Below are 15704 nucleotides of genomic sequence, written 5' to 3' on the forward strand. Positions count from 1 at the left end.
CCCAAGTCCTTCACCTGTTCTGTAGTCCCGAGTTTACTTCCATTTAATGTATACACAGCTATAGGATTACTCTGTCCTAGGTGCATTACTTTACATTTATCAACATTAAATCTCATTTGCCAAGTATCTGCCCATTCTGACATCTTATCCAGATCTTTTTGTAATATTGTACTATCAAGGTCAGTTTTTAATATCCTACATAGTTTGGTGTCATCAGCAAAGACTGACACTTTACGTCAACTTTTTGCGTTTTGTGATGGCACATTTGGCTTCTCTTCAGTCAGAAGCATCCCACTTGGCTATTCAGGACACTGGCTCCACCCCCAGGACTTCTCACTTACGTTTTAATGCTATTAAATAACAGATTGTTTTTCTCCAACGAGAAATCTCTTATCTGTTCCTGTATTACAATGCAGATTGCTGAAACACAAATCTATAAAATGTCCATGTAACCTCATAGTAAATATCACTTACAGCTATATTACTAACTAGCTGTACTACCCGGCTTCGCCCAGGTTAATAACTGCTGTTAACAAAATAGAATGTATTAACAAAAATGTATTCTGCACACAAAAACCACAAAGCAAATAGATAGAAATGGAATTATTAAAAGGCAAAAACTAAGCTAATAGAAGCATTTCACAACATATATTTAAACACCACAGATATTCCACACAAATTTAACTAAATTGGCCAAGTAATGTGCTCCGTCTGTCTCTTTCCCCGTCTGTCTCTTTCCCCGTCTGCCTGTCTCTTTTTTTGTCTATCTCTCTGTCTCTTTCCCCATCTGTCTCTTTCTAGGCCTGTCTCTTTCCCCGTCTGTCTCCCCGTCTATTTGTCTGTGTCTTTTCCTGTCTGTCTCTTTCCCTGTCTGCCTGTCTCTGTCTGTCTCTTTCCCCGTCTGTCTCTTTCCCCGTCTGTCTCTTTCCCCATCTGTCTCTTTCCCCGTCTCTCTTTCCCCGTCTGTCTCTTTCCCCGTCTGTCTCTTTCCCCGTCTGTCTCTTTCCCCGTCTGTCTCTTTCCAGGTCAGTCTTTTTCCAGGTCTGTCTCTTTCCCTGTCTGTCTCTTTCCCTGTCTGTCTCTTTCCCTGTCAGTCTCTTTCCCTGTCAGTCTCTTTCCCTGTCAGTCTCTTTCCCGGTCAGTCTCTTTCCCGGTCAGTCTCTTTCCCGGTCTGTCTCTTTCCCGGTCTGTCTCTTTCCCGGTCTGTCTCTTTCCCGGTCTGTCTCTTTCCCGGTCTGTCTCTTTCCCGGTCTGTCTCTTTCCCGGTCTGTCTCTTTCCCGGTCTGTCTCTTTCCCTGTCTGTGTCTCTTTCTGTCTCTCTCTATCGTCTTCCCACCGACATCTTATTACCTCACATATAAGCTTCTTATACTATGAATGTCTTTTGTTCCTATAGCAACCAATCACAGCTCCTACTAATAACCTGTAGTTCCAGGCTCTGTTTACATTAATGGAGGCATGTTTTTTGGAGAGTAACTGTAAAGCGCAGGGTTATATTTTCCTGTCAAAACATAGTCTGACATTCCCTGGGTCACATGAGGTGTCTGTGCACAATTTCGTGATTGTAAATGTGATAGTGCGGATACACTTTTCGTTTCACTTTTTCCCCATTATGTAGATAGGGGCAAAATTGATTGGTAAATTGGAACGCACAGGGTTAAAGTTTCGCCTCACAACATAGCCTATGACGCTCTCGGGGTCCAGACGTGTGAGTGTGCAAAATGTTGTGGCTGTAGCTGCGACGGTGCGGATGCCAATCCCAGACACACACACACACACACACACACACACACACACACACACACACACACACATTCAGCTTTATGTATTAGATAAGGAACATACTTCACATTTTCTTTTACTCCAAAAATATTTGTACAGCAAATAATTGCTGCAATCATTATTTTCCTACAACAATGACTCATGTTTTGCTGTTCTTTTTTTTATATGCTTCTGTGGAAAGTGACCAAACCTCCGTTCTGTTTTGCTTGCTCAAGTTTCTTGTGGTGAAATAACTAAAATTGGACTTTTGATCTCCATTTATAAGGGGCATTAAATCTGCGCCAAACATCTTACTATAGTTACCACTTGGCATATTATATCCTAGCTCGGCTTGAGAAAGTGCTGCAATATACTAAGTAAATAGATGGAAGATTATAATGCAATGAATGAAACTTATGTAAAATTCCGTTCTGCGGCATACAAGATGTAAGGGTCTGGAGCGGAGATGTTCATGTTCGACCCTCACACCATTCATTGTCTATGGGACTGCCGGAGACAGCAAAGTATTGTAGGTCAGCAAGTTAGATTCTACGTTATGGATATAGGGAGTAGTTTGTTATTTTGGGAATAACCCAGTAATGAGAATAGACGTTTTAGCTCACAAAGGATTAGCTAGACTGTCTACAGCAGGGGTCTCAAACTCGGCTGGGTGTATGGGCCGCACATAGAAAAAAAAGAATTGGGGGGGGGCTGCATTCTTTGGAGTAATGTGCCCATCCTGTAGTAATGTGCCCCCTCCTTGACTCTATATTGTAGTAATGTGCCCCCACCTTGTCCCCTTTTACTTATGTGGCCCATCCTGTAGTAATGTGCCCCCCTCCTTGACCCTATATTGTAGTAATGTGCCCCCACCTTGTACCCTTTTACTAATGTGCCACATCCTTGTCCCCATCCTGTAGTAATGTTCCCCCTTTTTGACCTCATATTGTAGTAATGTGCCCCCACCTTGTCCCCTTTTACTTATGTACCCTATCTTTGTCCCCATCCTGTAGTAATGTGCCCCCTCCTTGACCCTATGTTGTAGTAATGTGCCCCCACCTTGTACCTTTTTACTTATGTGCCCCATTCTTGTCCCTATCCTGTAGTAATGTGCCCCCTGAGGAACCCCAGGGACCATCAGTAGGTTTGGTCAAGGGTCACCATCTCCCCCTTCCCTTCCCTTTCATTGCTTGCTTGGTACTTCCCCTTACCTAGCGTGACACTAATCGTAGCTATCATAATAGGTCATTATCCCTTTTCCCTGTATGTCTATATGAAAAAAAAGAAATGCTTAAGATATAGTGGAACTGAAAATCTGTCACAAATGAACTGTCCTGGATAAGGAGGTGGTCTTCTCGGAGAGGTGGTCTTTGCAAGAGGCGCTGCTATAATGCATATATTAACCCTTTGTTTCATTCCTTTGTTGCTTACATAGTGTACATGTATCTCACCATAACTTGTTCTGTCTTTATTCGCAGCCTATGAGCATCCTCTACAGTTTGCTATGGGGCGGCCTGATGACGGGTGGAGCCATGTTCCTCGTTTGGTGGAGCACAAAGCAGCTCAGCTGAAACCACTGACGTTACCCCATGGGGATGGAAAGAACTTAACTGCCAACCAGGCTGTGGAAACATACTGTAAAGATGGCCGCGACGAGAATAACCTCCTTATATGAAGACTGACATTATAGACAGAGCATGTACATGTAGGTGCTGGATATATGTGTATGTTAAGCCTCAACTTTTTCATTTTCCAGGATTTTGGACTTTTGCAATTTATTTTTTTTTTTATTATTATTTTTTTTTTATTATTTTTTTTTATTTTTTTTTTCATGCTGAATTTTTCAACCTGTGAATGAATAATTACAATCAGCGTCAACCAATATTGTATCACTGGAGAGCAAATAATAGGACTTTGATTATCAATACGGAACAGAACAAGTTTAGCCTCCGGAACGCACATATATACATTGCATTGACCTTGCGTTACGTTCCAGCAATGGTGCACCGCCTCACTTTCCTGTTTTTTTGGGTTTATTTTTCATCAATAATGATTCAGCTTTCCTGAAGAGGATGTCGGCCACCAAAGGGATATTAGTATTTCATCAACCATCTCTATGTTTTACAAGAATATTGGCGGAGATCATGCCTCCGCTACATAGTTGCATCCTGATATAGGTTACCTTCTCCTGGCCAGAAAATGCTGCATATATGTTACGTCAATTAATACTTATTTTCGGTTTTGAGAATTTTCAAACCATTATGTCTGAAAATAATCAATATTCTATTCCAGCAATGCCGAGTAGTTGGCAGCTCGAAGCTTAAAGGGGTATTCCCATCTACAAGATCCTATCCCAATATGTAGTAGGCGTAATAATATTAGTAAATGTCTGTCTTCAATTAGAAATGTAGTATAGTTCTCCTGATTAGCTATGTCACTTACCTCATGTGCACAGCATTGCAGCTTAGACATCCATAGTTATGACCACGAGCAACTAACTGTGTCACTATGAGTGGATGTAACCATGGATACCTAAGCTGCAATGCCCTGCACATGAGGAAAGAGACAGGGTTATTCCCATCACCAAAATCCTATTCCAGTATGTAGTAGGTATAATAATAATATTAATAATAATAATAATAATAATATTATTATCTGCCAATGCCTCCAATTAGAAATGTAGTATAGTTCTCCTGATTAGCTATGTCTCTTACCTCATGTGCAGGGCATTGCAGTTATGATCACGAGCAACTAACTGTCACTAGGAGTGGATGTAACCATGAATATGTAAGCTGCACATGAGGGAAGAGACAGGGATATTCCCATCACCAAAATCCTATTCCAAGTTGCAGTAGGTGTAATAATATTATTAGCAAATACCTCCAATTAGAAATGTAGTATAGTTCTCCTGATTAGCTATGTCTCTTACCTCATGTGCACAGCATTGCAGCTTAAGCATCCATAGTTATGACCACGAGCAACTAACTGTGTCACTATGAGTGGATGTAACCATGGATACGTAAGCAGCAATGCCCTGCACATGAGGAAAGAGACAGGGTTATTCCCATCACCAAAATCCTATTCCAGTATGTAGTAGGTATAATAATAATATTAATAATAATAATAATAATAATATTATTATCTGCCAATGCCTCCAATTAGAAATGTAGTATAGTTCTCCTGATTAGCTATGTCTCTTACCTCATGTGCAGGGCATTGCAGTTATGATCACGAGCAACTAACTGTCACTAGGAGTGGATGTAACCATGAATATGTAAGCTGCACATGAGGGAAGAGACAGGGATATTCCCATCACCAAAATCCTATTCCAAGTTGCAGTAGGTGTAATAATATTATTAGCAAATACCTCCAATTAGAAATGTAGTATAGTTCTCCTGATTAGCTATGTCTCTTACCTCATGTGCAGGGCATTGCAGCTTAAGCATCCATAGTTATGACCACGAGCAACTAACTGTGTCACTATGAGTGGATGTAACCATGGATACGTAAGCAGCAATGCCCTGCACATGAGGAAAGAGACAGGGATATTCCCATCACCAAAATCCTATTCCAATATATAGTAGGTATAATAATATGTGCAAATGCCTCCAACTAGTAATGTAGTATAGTTTTCCTGATATAGCCATGTCTGTTACCTCATGTGCAGGGCATTGCAGGTTAGGTATCTATGGTTATGACCACAGCAACTAACCAATAGTCACTATCACTGGGCGTAACATGAGTACTAGGGATGATCAAGTACTTCGGAAAATATTCGCGAAGCCGAATAATCGAATACCTCGCCTCTATTCGACTATTCGCAAATATTTGATGCGCAATGTAAGTCTATGGGAAACTCGAATAGCAACTATTCGGAACTATTCCGGCTTCCCATAGACTTACATTGCGCATTGAATAGTCGAATAGCAGCGAGGTATTTGGAAAATATTCGTGAAGCCGAATAATCGAAGTATTCGATCATCCCTAATGAATACCTAAGCTGCAATGCCCTGCACATGAGGTAAGAGACATGGCTATATCAGGAGAACTATAATACATTTCTAATTGGAGATATTTGCTAATATTAGTATTACACCTACTACATATTGGGATTTAATCTAAGAGATTTGAATACCCCTTTATTATTAAAATGGGAGAGTAAAAGAACACTTTAGTGAGTATTTCCATCATGCATTTTTCTATTAGATTTACAATACAAGCTATTGCCCCGCAGTGATCATGCTTTTTTTCTAATACGTTTTTGTTGTGCCGACTTCCAGAGTCTGAAGTTATTGACCCGCCGTGATCTTTATTTTTGTGTCTACATTATAGTAATAAGTTACTAGAGAACAATGGCGCTGTGTAGACAACGCTTTTTTTCTTTACATTTTTATTACAACCTCCTATTAGTAAGAGGAATAAAATTTTATTTTTCACATTTTTTCAAAAGGTCACTATCATTAAAAAAAAAAATACTCAGAGGAATAATTTTTTAAGAAACGGCACATACCCCTCATTCTAGTGGGAACCTGGACCCAATAGAGCATAACGTTACCTATCTGTAGGCTTTAGTAAAAATGTAAAATGACCATTTAAACAGACATAAGGGGTTTGAAATAGAGCTATGTAAATAACATTGTAGATATTAGTAAAAAAAAAAGTGCCTAAAGGTAGGCTTACCCCAGGTTTACATGCCAATCTGTATCTGTACAACTGTATGAAGCCAAGAGATGTAATATAGGGAAAATTGAACATAGGATATGAACCCATAGAATTATATTTATTCACAAAGTCTTTATAGTTGGTTCCTAGCACAACTATTTTAGGGTATGTTCACACAGGGTCATTTTTTGGCTGGCAAAATAAATGAGATTTCAACACACTGCGGGAAGTAATCTGGACTTGACCTTATAATGTCCCAAAATGCTATTAATTGGCAGGGTAATAGCGTTCCAAAGCAGCCCTGGTACCGGCAAAGTAAATGAACTTACTCTTCCTGGCGGCCTCCTGCTTTCAGTCATAGAGGCGGGGACAGCGCGGCTTCAGTCACCGCTCAGTATACAGTAACCACGCCCCGGCACTGACTGAAAGCCGCACTGTGTGGCATCCGGACAACTTTAGGACACTATTAACCCTAGGACGCGCAGCCATAGAAATCTACATAGAAAACAAGTAACCTAGCAGGCCTGCGAGGCCCCAGGTATGTGTTCTAGGGTTAACCTGCAGATTAACTATATATCTGGAGGTCAATAGTGTTTTGGGACATGACCAGTTCCCTTTAAAGGGGTTGTCCACTACTTACTGTGTTCTGTCCGGGCAGCTTTAGGACACTATTAACCTGCAAATTAACTATACATCTGCAGGTCAGTAGTGTTTTGGGTCATGACCGATTCCCTCTAAAGGGGTTGTCCACTACGGTACTTACTGTGTTCTGTCCGGGCAGCTTTAGGACACTATTAACCTGCAGATTAACTATATATCTGGAGGTCAGTAGTGTTTTGGGACATAAAAGGTTCCCTTTAAAGGGGTTGTCCACTACTTACTGAGTGGCGTCCGGGCAGCTTTAGGACAATATTAACCTGTAGATTAACTATATATCTGGAGGTCAATAGTGTTTTGGGACATGACCGGTTCCCTTTAAAGGGGTTGTCCACTACTTACTGTGTTCTGTTCGGGCAGCTTTAGGACACTATTAACCTGTAGATTAACTATATATCTGGAGGTCAATAGTGTTTTGGGACATGAGCGATTCCCTTTAAAGGGGTTGTCCACTACTTACTGTGTTCTGTTCGGGCAGCTTTAGGACACTATTAACCTGTAGATTAACTATATATCTGGAGGTCAATAGTGTTTTGGGACATGAAAGGTTCCCTTAAAAGGTTGTCCAAGTATAGGACAACCCCTTCTCATTTTCCTTGCTCGCCCCAGTAAAAATTAATAAGCCTTTACTCACTTCCCGTGCGGCCGAGGTTCCAGCAATGTCTGACATTGGTCGTCACAGGGCGTGTCATAACAATATCACGAGGGCCCCGGGAACACAATCAGCCCACCTTCGGACATTTGAGCAGGAAGTCAGCGCTGCGCTCTCATCCTGCTCAAATGTCTGAAGGCGGGCAGACAGACGCCAGGTTGATCAGTCGCGGGGTTCACGTGTCATAGCAATATCAGGTGGGCCAAAGAAACGTGACTTCAGACATCGCTGAAACCACATCCGCACCGGAGGTGAGTAAAGGCTTATTTATTTTTACCGGGGCGAATAAGGGGAAGGAGTAAGGATTGTATAAGTAGTGGATATCCTCTTTAAGTACTCAGCATGTATGTAGTAGATTTTTATCCATTGATTCCATATTACAATGGGTGTATTCCTTGGCAAATCCATAAAAAAATTTAAAAAAATTAGCATGTAAAACATCTGTCCCGTGTAAACATACCCTCGTGAAGGAATATAACTGTTGCACTGCATCTCGCAGCTTGCAAGCACATTCTGCCTGCATCTGAATTTCACGATCACATTTTTTAATATAGAGGATACACACTACAAAAGTGGAATTCACATATTTTGTATATATTAATTCTGTAAGTAGGATTCCTGTAGCCAGTGAAAATAATGTCTATGTAATCTGTTCTCCTAGTTACAATACTCAGAACTCTCTAAATTCCGGGTCACATCATTAGTCACTGAAGGATTTATCCAGAAGTAAAAGTGCTAGCAATGCTACAAATGCAAGTTATCAGGACCGGCCTCTTATGAAAGCAGCTTGCAGGTAACAATAGACAGACGAAGTGTACAAAAAAATATTAAGAGTGAATGAAACAAATTAGTATAGAGTGTAGTAGAAATTCTCAGCAGAACATTGCTTTATGTCCTCATGACCTTCCGGATAGTTGAGCAAATGACATTTATTTTGAAATATTGCAGCGGGTTCGTGTCGGAGAGAGAAAGCTCTCGCATTGAATGAACTCCAGGGAGATAAGTTAACATTCCTCTACAGGCATAGTAAGCCCCTCTCATCTTGTGGTACGTTTCGCTTTTTCATCCTTAATTACACCACTATGTGTATAAGTAATATCTGTTTCCTAAATGAAATGGGTTAATCCCAAAGAGTCAACAGTTTCTCATTCCAGTTTTAGGGTTATTCCCATTTTGGCAAACTATCTAAAACCAACAAAAAAGAGCCAGAACCGCACTACCGGATGGTAACCAACTAGGCGCCCATGAACGGGAGAAGTCCTACTGTTTTTTCACTTCCACTTGTTGTCGTGCTCACCCTCTGGGAATCAGTGATCCGAAATCTTGGCAAATTATCTAAAACCAACATAAAAAGAGACAGAACCGCACTACCGGATGGTAACCAACTAGGCGCCCATGAACGGGAGAAGCTCTACTGTTTTTTCACTTCCACTTGTTGTCGTGCCCACCCTCTGGGAATCAGTGATCCGAAATCTTGGCAAATTATCTAAAACCAACAAAAAAGAGCCAGAACCGCACTACCGGATGGGAACCAACTAGGCGCCCATGAACGGGAGGATCCCTGCTGTTTTTTCACTTCAACTTGTGGTCGTGCTCACCCTCTGGGAATCAGTGATCCGAAATTTTGACAAATTATCTAAAACCAACAAAAAAGAGCCAGAACCGCACTACCGGATGGTAACCAACTAGGCGCCCATGAACGGGAGAATCCCTGTTGTTTTTTCACTTTCACTTGTGGTTATGCTCATCCTCTGGGAATCAGTGATCCGAAATCTTGACAAATTATCTAAAACCAACAAAAAAGAGCCAGAACCCCACTACCAGATAGTAACCAACTAGGCGCCCATGAACGGGAGAAGCCCTACTGTTTTTTCACTTTCACTTGTGGTCATGCTCATCCTCTGGGAATCAGTGATCCGAAAGACAGTCCAGAAGAAAGAATGAGGGGGCACTTACCAACATTAGAACTTCTTACTTTATTGAAGACTCATGAAAAACATTTAGAACCAGACATTAGATATTCAGGAGACGTCAAGACAATGAAGCCCTTCTACAGGTCCTAAACATCTCCTGCATCCTCCCGCATACCTACTGTCTGGTTATACATGTTTTTTATGAGTCTTCAATAAAGTAAGAAGGTTTAATGGTTGTAAATGTAGTGCCCCTTATTTCTTTCTTCTGGACCGTCTTTTGCAAATTTTCTTCTATCCACAAGAACGGTAAAAACTTACTGACCACTGGAGGTTCAACTCCATCAGTTCCAAGAATAGAGACCTAAAACAGTCCAGTAAAATGATCCCTACTTGAGTGCAGGAGACAGCTGAGCAAAGTATTCGGCCATCTCTGGCAGTCCTACAGACCATAACGAGCTCATATGTTTCCATATAATGGGGCATTTCATTGTCCCCTTCTCAGGACCAGTAGAGGTTCTGAGCCTCGGTAATCGGCAAGTTAACCGATTCATGCTGCCTGGACACCAAATCACACTGTGTTATTTCTGACATGTATGATTTACTCTAAAAAGCCAGATGTGACCATGCATCTTGCATACCCAGTCCTAGGGAGGTCCCAGTGAGCTTTTATCTACCCTTTACCCCTAACTCACAAAGGAGGGAAGGAAAATCTACCATAGTCACCTGAGATGCATAGCCCCCGGCCGGCTGATCAAATTATATTTTCCCCAAAGCGATGCAGTGCTTCATAGCAAATCATACTGGTCTCCAATAACGCAGTCAGTGTCTGATCCATGCTGCCATTGGTTGAACTGTCAGGCTCCCTATAACACTTCTCTTGTGGATAGGTGATTATTTAGAAAGAAGGGAAAAACATTATTTTTTTCATCATTTTGGAGCTGATTCTGATATATATCTTCTAGTCCAAATCTATTTTCTGAACACTGGTGGTTGGAAATGGTCAACAAGGTTCTTGACCACCAAAAAATCCATAAAGCTGGCTGTAAACATTGGACAGCTGATTGTTCGGCTGACAGGATCCATAAAGCTGGCCATAGACATTGGACAGCTGATTGTCCGGTTGATGGCATCCATAAAGCTGGCCATAGACATTGGACAGCTGATTGTTCAGATGACGACATCCATAAAGCTGGCCATAGACATTGGACAGCTGATTGTTCAGATGACGACATCCATAAAGCTGGCCATAGACATTGGACAGCTGATTGTCCGGTTGATGGCATCCATAAAGCTGGCCATAGACATTGGACAGCTTATTGTTCGGCTCACGGCATCCATAAAGCTGGCCATAGACATTGGACGGCTGATTGTCCGGTTGATGGCATCTATAAAGCTGGCCATAGACATTGGACAGCTGATTGTTCGGCTCACGGCATCCATAAAGCTGGCCATAGACATTGGACAGCTGATTGTCTGGTTGATGACATCCATAAAGCTGGCCATAGATATTGGACACCTGATTGTCCGGTTGATGGCATCCATAAAGCTGGCCATAGATATTGGACAGCTGATTGTCCGGTTGATGGCATCCATCAAGCTGGCCATAGACATTGGACAGGTGATTGTCCGGTTGATGGCATCCATAAAGCCATAGACATTGGACAGGTGATTGTCCGGTTGATGGCATCCATAAAGCCATAGACATTGGACAGCTGATTGTCCGGTTGATGGCATCCATAAAGCCATAGACATTGGACAGCTGATTGTCCGGTTGATGGCATCCATAAAGCTGGCCATAGACATTGGACTAATGATTGCTTGGCTGATGGTATCCATAAAGCTGGCCATAGACATTGGACAGCTAATTATCCAGCTTTATGGATGACGTCAGCCGAACATAGGCATTGGACAGCTGATTGTCCGGCTGATGGTTACATCTCCCGATTCCACCCTACACAGTAGACCTCAGTCCGGCTACGCCCTCCGCCCTCCTTTAAGAGCTGTTACTAAAATAATCTGGTAGCGTCTTGTCTTCACACCTACAGTTGGGATTTCACATCAGCTATTAGTCATGTTGTAATACGGTGATTCTCAGAAATTAATCCACATTTCTAAATTTATTTTTTTTTTTGCAAGAATTTTAGGTGTGGTGTAAAAACACCCTAGTTCCCCAATACCAAGCTGAATTTGAGAAGTTTATCAAGTGCTTTTTTACTATATTGATCTAGTCCTGTGTTGCCACAAACTGGTAGATTATTTGTTTTGTTGGATCTTCAGCAATCCGATATTGATCACGTCTGTCATCGGAGACCGGATCATAATAACTAATGCTAGATAGAACAAAAAAAATAACGGTTTGGTACTAACTTTAGTAAAGGGGTACTACATGCATTGGGGGTACATGGTTAAAAAAAATGTCCCTGGTAATGATATATTAATGGAGAAATCCTACGTTGATATCATTACACAGATGATACGTTGCGTTGACCACTTATGATATTGGAATATTTAGTAAATTCCATTCAGTGTACAACTTATAAGACCTTATTCCCAGCCGATAGTAATGGGGTTGTATATTTACTAGTTTACAGCAGGGGTCTCCAGCCTACGGTTCTCCAGCTTGTTGCAAAATTGCAACCACCATCTTGCCTCACGAGCCCGCACCCCTCAGGGCTTAGGGGGATTTGCAGTTTCATGACGGCTGGGGGGGCTACAGGTTGGATTCCGCTGGTTTACATGATAATCACCTACCAGGTCTTCGAGGGAGATGTTACCCTGACACCCACGTGCCTCCTTTTTATACATGTAAAGTCGTATTTAACATTTATTTATGTTCTGAACTTGTAAACTAACCATAAAGTCCTACGTACCCCCCTATTTTTGATGCTTACACTGACAGTGCATTGTGCTTTAAAAAAATGACTATGTTTAACCATTGTATAATAGTGTGAAATACGGGAAGCCTTTCATTGCAACACAAGGGTGGAGTAGCATGGGCGTTAAATTTCCCCTTTTTTCTCTTTTTTTTTTTTTCCCTCCTCTGAATTTCTGTGTGTATTATATATAATATATATACAGTGTGTCCACCCATATCCTGTCCACCGCCATTAACTTGAGAACGGCGGCAGCTATAGGCATAGAAGTGGTGTCTAGGTATAGTAAAGTAGCCATGCGCTACGCAATGAAACCACCTATAGCGCCACCTGGTGGAACACAACGGAGTTAGCATTTTTATCTTGAAAAAGGAACGAGATAGAGAAAAAAAAAAGTGAATTAAAAAACTTTAGGGCATCATCAATTCAATACAAATCGACACCTTGCATACAGAAATGCTATGATATGAAACCCATGACGCCCCCAAAACATTGAATGCTGGTCACGCATATGGCGCTCATTTAACTTTGATGCTCTTGGTGGCCCCCGTCAGCTGCAATGCACATCTGGACTCTGCGCAGCATACTGTATCTTGCTGCACGTTGTGCAATATGGTAGGTGATATGTTTGCACAAGCATCTGTGATACGTCGTCGTAGGTCCTGCAATGTTGGTGGAGGGGTCGCATACACCTGCTGTTTGATGTGACCTCACAGAAAGAAGTCCAATGGGGTCAGGTCAGGTGAGCGGAGGCCACTCCACACATCCACCATACCCAATGACTTGTAGGAAGGCCTCCATGAGGTATCGCTTCACGTCCACAGCCTTGTGAGTTTTACACGTTCTAATCATAGCATTTCTGTATGCAAGGTGTCGATTCGTATTGATGATGCCCTACAACTTTGTAATTCACTTTTTTCTCTATCTCGTTCCGTTTTCGAGATAAAAATGCTAACTCCGTTGTTTTCCACCAGGTGGCGCTATAGGTGGCTTCATTGCGTAGTGCATGGCTACTTTACTATACCTAGACACCACTTCTATGCCTATAGCTGCCGCCGTTCTCAAGTTAATGGCGGTGGACAGGATGTGGGCGGACACATTGTATATATACATGTGTTTCTTATCAGCATGTAGGATAGTTTTATATGTATATGCATTCTCATGATTTGTTCTTTATGCTACGTTCTTCCCCTTCCTGTATATTGGTAAGCTTGCACTGCCAGTTATGTACCTGGTTAAAGGGGTTCTCTAAAAATCATAGATTGTTAAAAATGTATTTTTTTTAATTGTGTTCTATGACATTAAAGAATGGATTTATTGTGTTTTGCATGTAAAAAAAAAATAGGTACTTTTTTTTAACACTAAACTTGCAGCCCACTGTGCCAAGTTGGCCAATGAAGAATATTAGGATCATAACTATTGCCTGCAGCTACATGACGACTTTGGCTCTGACACTGATCACACAGCCAAATTTCACTGTATGTTACACTGCGGCGTAGTGTAAGGGAATTGGGTCGTATTGCAACTCACAAGGTACCAGGATAAGCAAATGGCGAAAAGTTGGAGTTTGGGTGACATGCTTGTCGCAGTACCTTGTGGGTTGCAATGTGACTGTATTCACTTGCATTATGCTGCGATACACTGAATTTCCCTGAAAATAAGCCCTAGGTCATTTTTTGGGGGCAAAAAAAAAATATATAAGTGTCATACTAGGTATGGGGAAGTCATACACGTACGGAAACAGGGAAGGGAAACCCAGTGACTAGGGAAGGGAGATGTAGACCCCTGATCAAACTTTCCGCTGGCTCCTCTGACCAACCTAGATTATTTCCAAACCTATGCGCCGAGCAGGATACCTGACCCTGACTGACCCTAGTACTGGGCCTAGGTTTGGAATGGATGGGATGAGCACTTAGTCAACCCACTAAGCTTAAAGAAGACACAGGGAGCATACACGGGGGAAAACACATAAACAACTTCTTTCCAGGAAGACTCAACAAAAAGAGTTGCAACAAGCCACAAAGTTTCTTCAGATGGATTCAAGCCGACTGCTTGCATCCAGGGTCTGTGTAGGTTACTAAGTCTATCACCAGCAAGAGAAGCGAGAGTATTTAAGAAGTGCTGATGATTAACAGCTTTCAGGCAAGGAAATCCGCAGGGTCCTAAAGAGAAAGGGATAAACCCCAAGCAGGGAAAAGGGGAAATTCAGGGAGCAGCTTGTGTAGCCAAACCCTGCTACCTTCTGCAGATGGAAACTACAGGACTGTCCATGAAGCTTGACAATGGTGTCTTATTTTCGGGGAAACCCAGTAGCAGCAGTATACAGCCATCTTTGTGCGTGCAAGCAGAGTCGTATGGTAACCTCAGTTTTGATGGATCATCAGATCTAACCATTATCTGAACAAGAGGGAATTATTTCCAGATCTGATCACTGTATCTTCTATGATGGTAACCGGTGATTGTAGACCCTATAATTCGGAACAGAAGGGTGCTTCAATGGTATTATTATTATTTATTATTATAGCGCCATTTATTCCATGGCACTTTACAAGTGAAAGAGGGTATATGTACAACAATCATTAACAGTATAATACAGACTGGTATAGGAGGAGAGAGGACCCTGCCCATGAGGGCTCACAGTCTACAGGAGGAGAGAGAGGACCCTGCCCGTGAGGGCTCACAGTCTACAGGAGGAGATAGGACAGGAGGAGATAGGACCCTGCCCGTGAGGGCTTACAGTCTACAGGAGGAGAGAGAGGACCCTGCCCGTGAGGGCTCACAGTCTACAGGAGGAGATAGGACCCTGCCCGTGAGGGCTTACAGTCTACAGGAGGAGAGAGAGGATCCTGCCCGCGAGGGCTTACAGTCTACAGGAGGAGAGAGAGGACCCTGCCCGCGAGGGCTTACAGTCTACAGGAGGAGAGAGAGGATCCTGCCCGCGAGGGCTTACAGTCTACAGGAGGAGAGAGAGGACCCTGCCCGTGAGGGCTTACAGTCTACAGGAGGAGAGAGGACCCTGCCCGCGCGGGGTCACAGTCTACAGGAGGAGAGAGAACCCTGCCTGCGAGGGCTCACAGTCTACAGGAGGAGAGAGAGGATCCTGCCCGCGAGGGCTTACAGTCTACAGGAGGAGAGAGAGGACCCTGCCCGTGAGGGCTTACAGTCTACAGGAGGAGAGAGGACCCT

The 15704-nt window shown here is 42.4% G+C and overlaps 1 protein-coding gene across 2 annotated transcripts in view; it reads left to right on the forward strand.

Annotated features, from left to right (window-relative positions):
- Positions 1–12739, forward strand: part of LOC142251419 (uncharacterized) — a 220138-nt gene extending 207399 nt beyond the window's left edge. For both annotated transcript variants that reach the window (XM_075324199.1, XM_075324198.1), the window contains exon 7: positions 3240–12739. In XM_075324199.1, the coding sequence (XP_075180314.1) occupies positions 3240–3332 (93 nt within the window). In that variant the 3' untranslated portion in view covers positions 3333–12739. The remainder of the gene's footprint in view (positions 1–3239) is intronic.
- The last annotated feature ends 2965 nt before the right edge of the window (positions 12740–15704 follow it).

The sequence above is a fragment of the Anomaloglossus baeobatrachus genome, chromosome 9, assembly GCF_048569485.1.
Source record: "Anomaloglossus baeobatrachus isolate aAnoBae1 chromosome 9, aAnoBae1.hap1, whole genome shotgun sequence".
Classification (NCBI taxonomy): domain Eukaryota; kingdom Metazoa; phylum Chordata; class Amphibia; order Anura; family Aromobatidae; genus Anomaloglossus; species Anomaloglossus baeobatrachus.